At 42.4% G+C, this 7,285-nt stretch overlaps 1 protein-coding gene across 1 annotated transcript; it reads right to left on the reverse strand.

Moving 5' to 3' along the window:
• Positions 1-3,328: 3,328 nt before the first annotated feature.
• On the reverse strand, positions 3,329-6,331 carry LOC134676864 (uncharacterized). Its single transcript, XM_063535246.1, has one exon. The coding sequence runs from the start codon at positions 6,329-6,331 to the stop codon at positions 3,347-3,349; it is 2,985 nt and encodes a 994-aa protein (XP_063391316.1). The 3' UTR covers positions 3,329-3,346.
• Positions 6,332-7,285: the final 954 nt, after the last annotated feature.

A 7,285-nucleotide genomic window follows, 5' to 3' on the forward strand; every position in this document is an offset into this window, starting at 1 on the left:
GACTATATGCCAGTGCAAGCGCTAGAACTGGCTAGAACAGTGATTGTGTAAAAAGGTTACATTTCATAAATCATAATATTCGATCTGTATTCTTATGTTATTACAGTCAAATTGACGTTCACACTATAAATGTTTTTGGATAGGTTTAACAGCGTATAATGCTTATTCAAGTTCTGTTTATTTGTGTATACGCATTTGTAAAAGCTAATATAAATGACGATATTGGTGACATTCCATATGAAAATCAAGGTATTTTATCGCTGTCAGTAATCAGTAGTTTTAAGAGGAACGGCCGCTTCTTCGTTCCCTAGACGAGCGTTTTATTTTCGAACAACCGTATAATAGGCAATAATTTATGGAGATGCAACGGATAGTTGTTTAGTTGGTTACCGGATACCGGATGATCGGCCTGAACATCGACCGAATATTCGGCCGGCGGAACTATACCTACATTTCGGTTTTCCAGGTGCGCATTGTGCACAAACCTGCAGGTTTTGGCCTGTTTCGAGTGAACGTTCGCGCGGACTCATTTTATATTCCTCTCTCGTATAGGCCTTTACAGCCACGAACGCAAGTGTAGTAACCAGGATGCTGCTTAAAACATCTGACACAGATGATAAAGGCCTCTATTATTAATGGACAAAGATCTTAAACAAGTAGAATACCACCTCTTAAATATTTGTTTAAACTCGAACCGGCTGGGGGAGTCGGTCCGCTGACGCCGTGTATTCAATACCCGAACGGAGCCGAAGTCCGCGGATCCGGAGCCGAGCGTAGATCCGGAGCCGTACACTACACGGGCACGGATCTTGGCGGGTTCGTGTAATTCGGAGACTTAACACCGCCGGGGCTAGGAACACGGATGCACGGGTTGGCGTGTAGCACGGATATCGGGAGCCCTAGATAATACGGGGATCTCGGAAACGGCCCTAACGATTTCGATGAAATTTGCTATGTGGGGGTTTTCGGGGGCGATAATTCGATCTAGCTTGGTCTTATCTCTGGGAAAACGCGCATTTTTGAGTTTTTATATGTTATCCGAGCCAAGTTCTGTCTCCCAGATATATTTATAAAATATATTAAAGATTTTATTATTTATTTGTTTATTGATAGCTCTTGTTTCAGCGGTCCCGGGTGTTACCCCTGGCGCGCCCGCAGCACCAGACAGGGATTATGGCAATATTCCGTATGAAGAAGGTAATTTCATACAACTAATAAGTAGTTTACTAAAATAATACACCGTGTTTTGTATTTAAAAAAATAACGAATTTATTGTATTTTTTCTCCCATACAAAATGCTTATGTCCTCGCAACACTCCACTTTAAATAATAATACATAACTTTTGTGTAAATTGGTCAGCGTGTTTTTTAAATGACGTCTATTTACGTCTGTTATATATATAAACAACATTTTTTTTCGAAATTTTTGTTAAGACAGTTTTAACGTATGTTTTACATAACATAATCTTGTGTTGAAAACAAATTTCGTTCCTTTGTGTTACTCACCTGTGTTACGCTATGTCACGCGTTTGAAGCAAGAATATGTATTCATGCGTTTATTATTACTTCTTATAATATAAACCCACGCGTATACTTCGTTTTTTTTTAGCATTACAAATAAGGTAAACAATCTTGATGTGTCTTTTAATTGAAAAACACATTTTAAAAATAAGTTACGGCAAATATGTAACAATTATGAATCTAATACGATCATTTATATTCTTCCGCTTTCATGAGTAATAGTTATTGATTTTTAAAAAGCATTTTTCAATTAAAATACATGTCAAGATCGCTTATCTTCTTTGAAGTTCTTTCTAATGCTAAAAAAAACGATCTATAGGTATTTCAACGCACGTGTCGTCAGCTATATTGGTTTTCGGGCAAAGGTAAGAAAATGTGTGTTTTTGTACATATTGTGTCGCAAAAAAATTGAAAATATGGATTGCAGTTAAAACTGATAACCGTGACCGTTTTCTACTACTGTTTTCATTGCACATCGTTCTATAGATAAATTACTTGGCTATCGGCATGGTATTGGCGGACTCCTGTATTCGCCACTTTTATTCTACACGCGGTGAAACATTTTGCGGCATCGATTTTGGCTTCCTTTAGTTGTGTGACGTAACACAACAAAATCACATACATTTTCTTCATTTTCGTGTTGCATTTTTGCATATTATTGTGATTATTTCATTGTGTTACCTACCCTTTTTTTGTAATTCACCCATAAAGAAAATACGGAAAATACGCTTTTTGGTAAATAAACTATTTATGTATTTTTTTTTTTTAATTTATTTTTTTTATTTTGTTATGTTTAGAGCCTGGCAAGAGGGATGATTATGGCAACATCCCATACGAAAAAGGTAATATATTAATATTATTATTAAAATTAAATTGGTTAATATATTTTTTAACCAATTTAATTTTGGACCCGGGTATGTCCTTAAACTACGTCCAAGACCACCGGTGGACGGGCAGCAGCGTCCCAAGCGTGGCGATTATGGCATTCACCCCCCATAAGAGGGAGGCCTATGTTCAGCAGTGGACGTCTTATGGCTGAGATGATGATGATGATGAATATATTTTTGTAGATAGGTAGCAATATCGGCGAGGATTTTTCTACCTAATGGAAATGGGCTGGACATATGGCAAGAGAAGGTAGAAATAAGTGGGATAGAGAGGTGGCGGAATGGTAGCCTAGAGATAGAAAGAGGAGAGAAGGGAGACCATTAATGAGGTGGTCAGATGACATCAAGAAGCATGCGGGAGTAAACTGGATTAGGACGGCACAGGATAGAGAGACGTGGAGAGAACTGGAGGAGGCCTATGCCAAGAAGGCAGACTAAAATACTAAAAACAATGACATTAAAATATATTTATTAAAAATTTGATAGGAAAGATATTAAAACTAATATAATTATAAATGAAATGTGAATTTATTTAAATGCAATATGTAATAATTCTATTTTGGTCAATAAAAGCTATTCTTATCTTATCTTATCTTATCTTATCTTATCTTATCAATTTCTGTTTTACCGAATTATTATTATGACTGGTAGAGAATGCCTTAAATTAACTTCTTCTTCTTCTTCTTTATATTTAAGAGCTGTGCTCTTCTCTTTGGAGCAATCTAACTCGTCCGGTCCTCTGCCAACTCCTTAACCTTCTGGTATGACACGACCTGAACCTTTTCTTTTATTTGGTTGAAATAATTTATTCTCGGTCTTCCTCTTCCTCTCTTTCCCTCTATTTTTCCTTCTATGATGTTCTTTAGGAACATGTCGTGTCGTAGCAGATGTCCAATTAGTACTCCTCTTTTATTTAATTTTCTATTCTTCTTCTTCTTCTACCTAGCGTTATCCCGGCCTTTGCCAGGGTCCGCTTTCCTACTTGCTTTCCTCCACTTTGCGCGATCCTGGGCGTCGTCTCGTGTGAGCCCGTTCACGCTCATATCTGCTTTCACGACATCGAGCCATCGCTTTTTTGGTCTGCCGCGGGGTCGGGGGCCGTCAAGGGCTAGGTTAAGGCATATGTTTCCTACGTAGTCAGCTGGCCTGCGGCAAACGTGGCCGAACCACCGGAGGCGACATTCTTGGAGCTTCTCCGCTACGTCACGGACTGCGAGGCTGCCACGGATGTACTCGTTACGGATGCGGTCAGCGCGCGTAACGCCGCACATCCATCGCAGCATCTTCATCTCAGTAACGCGAAGCTCCTGAACATGCCTTCCAAGAACCGGCCACGTCTCGGCGCCATAAAGTAGGACTGGACGGATAATGCACTTATACACTAGCCCTTTGAGTCTAAGCGGTATTCTGCGGTCGCAGATGACTCCTGTGACCTCCCGCCATTTAGACCAAGCCGCGCTGATTCGGGCTCGGATGTCGTGATCAATGATCCCGGACTCATGCAGTACTGATCCCAGGTACTTAAACTTGTCCGTTTTCACGGCAGGTTCGTTCCCTATGTTTATGGGAGTGGAATCCGTACTTCCGCAGGCCATGTATTCGGTCTTCGCGACATTTAGCTTCAGACCTCCGTTTTCTAGCGACCCCTTCCACTGGTTCACCTTTCGCTCCAATACCTGTTTGTCCTCGTCTGTCAGTGCGATGTCGTCTGCATACATGAGCAACCACGGCGGTGGGTTTTGTATCTCTGCCGTGACAGCGTCAAGCACCACACTGAACAGAAAGGGGCTCAGAGCGGAGCCTTGATGAACACCAACTGTAATCGGGAAAGGTTTTGTGTCGCCAACGGAGGTCCTTACCAGAGAAACCGAATCGCGGTACATGTCTCGGATAATGTCAATGTAGACTTGTGGCACGTTCTTCACCTTCAGTGCCCACCAGATCATCTGACGTGGGATACAATCGAAAGCCTTTTGCAGGTCAAGAAAGGCCATGTAAAGGGGCTTTCTTTTATCCCTATAAGTTTCGGTCAGAGTTCTGAGGGCAAATATCGGATCAATCGTGCCACTTCCAGGTCGAAATCCGTATTGACAGTCCGAGACAGTGCACTCTTGCCGCAGCCTCGAGTCGATAATGCGTTCGAAGAGCTTCATGGTGTGACACATAACCTTAATTCCTCGGTAGCTTCCGCAGTCTTGTACACTACCCTTGCCTTTAAAAATTGGACAGATGATGCTTGATCTCCAAGAATCGGGCATCCGTCGGCTAGTTAGTATGAGGTTAAAAAGGTCAGTTAATAGGTCAACACCATGATCGCCTATCGCTTTCCACGCTTCTATCGGCAAGTCGTCGGGGCCCACAGCTTTCCGGTTTTTCATACCGCGAAGACATCTGCGAACCTCGTATCTGGTGATGGGGCTTATAAGTCCGCAATTAGATGGCAACTCTGGAGGAGGAGAACCAACTGAGTGTTCGGTGTTCAGTAATTCATGGAAGTACTCCCGCCACCTCTCTTTCACTTCTACCGCGTCCCACAGCAAGTTGCCAGTAGAATCTTTTACACAGAGACATTTGGCTATGTCTTGTGTGGCTTTGTCTCGAGCTGCAGCTATCTTGAAGATGGTTTTCTGGCCCTCCCTTGATTCTAGTTTTTCATACAAAGGAGACATCTTACGATGTCTGGCTATAGCTACCGCTCGCTTTGCGGCGAACTTGGCAGATTGGTACGCGGTTTTGTCTTCAGGTGATTCAGACTGTTGCCATTCTCTGAATCTTTTCTTCTTCTCCAGAATCGCCTCCTGAACTGAGTCATCCCACCACCATGTCTCTTTGTCGATGACGCGGCCTCCCTTTGAAATTCCCAACACACGCTTACCTACGCCAGTGATTTCCGCTTGGATCCGATTCCAGTAAGCATCCACTGAATCTAGCGGGCCAGCACTTAGGTCTATGCCTATCGCGGCTTTTTGGAAGTCACTTTCTTCGGGTCCATTCAGACGCCACCAGCGAGTTCTTGCAATGCGTCGCTCGGGTATTTTCTTTTTAGGTACTACCAGCAAGTCCATGACAAGAATGCGGTGTTGTGCGGTGAGACATTCCCCGGGAATGACTTTGCAGTTCGATACTTTACCGATTTGGCATCTCCTTATGAGCAAATAGTCAATTTGAGTGCAGTGCTGTCCGCTTCTGTACGTGATGAGATGCTGAGGTTTCTTTTCGAAGAACGTGTTGACGATAGCTAGGTCAGCCAAATGGCAAGCCCGGATAATAGAGTCTCCTTCTGCATTAGCGCGACCGTAGCCGTAGCCACCATGAACACGTTCAAACTCCTCTGACATCTCACCCACGTGGCCATTCAGATCTCCACCCACAACTATCCACTCGGAACGAGGTACGCGCTGTAGTAAGTCTTCAAACTTATTCCAAAATGCCTCCTTCTCAGACTCATGACAACCAGCCTGCGGAGTGTAGGCACTGATTAAATTGGTAACATTACCTTCAATCAGGACCTTCACCCGGAGGAGTCTGTCATCGATCCTGTCGACCTCTAAATGGCCATTTTGGAATTCTTCAGACAAAACTACAGCAACCCCATTTCTTCCTGAAGGAGAGCCAGAGTATAATAACTTATACCCTTGGCCTATATCACGCGACTTGTTTCCCTTCCAGCGAGTTTCTTGCAGAAACGCAGCGTGTACTCTGCGCCTAGTCAGTACATCGGCCAACTCAGTGCAGCGTCCTGTGAGCGTTCCTATGATCCAACTTGCAAAGCGGAGCTTTCTGGGTACTAGCGTCTTTAGCCGAGCCCGTACTTGACTCGGTAGCCCTAGCCCACTTGTCACAGGTGTAGGGCGATGTGCCTGCGCGTCGTTATGCGGCGACGCCCTAGCCGTTGTACCCAAGTTGTTTCTTTGTCTATTCATTTTAATTCGACGTTCCTGGTTTTACGAAGAGCGACTGCCGTCTGACCTCTCAACCCCGTAGGGAAACCAGGGGGGTTTCGCCAGAGCCTCGTTAGTTAATCAGCAGGATGACCACGGGCAGGTGAGGTTGGCTTCAGATCCTAAAGTTGTTGGTCGGACCACTTACATCCCATTTCTATTGTCTTTATTATATTGTCTTTATTGTCTTTATTATATTATTAAATTAACACAAAATAAAAAATAATGTTTAGGTAGTCGAGGAAATTGATTCTTTAGCAGTGTACGGTTCACTTTAATTCAATTCCAAATAATTGATTTCGTTAACATTAATGTCCAATTGTCCATAGTAGCGGAGTCAGTTATGAAGTTGACCCAAAAAAATTTTATTAAGCTATGAGCTTCATCACATATGATCTTTGAGTAATTCTAAGCATTTCAAGCCTGGGAGGCAATAAGGGGAGGGGGGGTACAAAGATGGCCGCCACCCGTCATCATTCAAAAAAATCTGTTCTGGTCCTGGTGGCTACTAGGGCAAGTTTGGTATCATTTTCGTATAAACCGAAGACGTAGAATTCATTGCTGATATTTGTTTTTTTCAGCTTCATAGTAATTTTACAAGAAAAACGTAAAAAGATGAAAATTTAGGATGGAGATATTTGCTTTGAGAGCTAATAACTTTTGTATAGTAGCCAAAAATATCATATAAAAAATACTATAATAAAGCGTAATTCATGCAGATTTTAAACATATACACGTTGAGTAATATCCTACTGCAAAAAGATGGTGAAAAAATTATTAAATGACCGCAGCGCGGGTAGTTGGACTTTCGTTTATCTTGCGGACCGTCGTTTATCTTACAAAATGATCGAGTACGATATCTACGTAGGTATGCTTACTTTGCTAGATTTTATGATGACGAATAAAATACTTTCATCCAGACATAATTCAGCATAC

The sequence above is a fragment of the Cydia fagiglandana genome, chromosome 25, assembly GCF_963556715.1.
Source record: "Cydia fagiglandana chromosome 25, ilCydFagi1.1, whole genome shotgun sequence".
Lineage (NCBI taxonomy): Eukaryota > Metazoa > Arthropoda > Insecta > Lepidoptera > Tortricidae > Cydia > Cydia fagiglandana.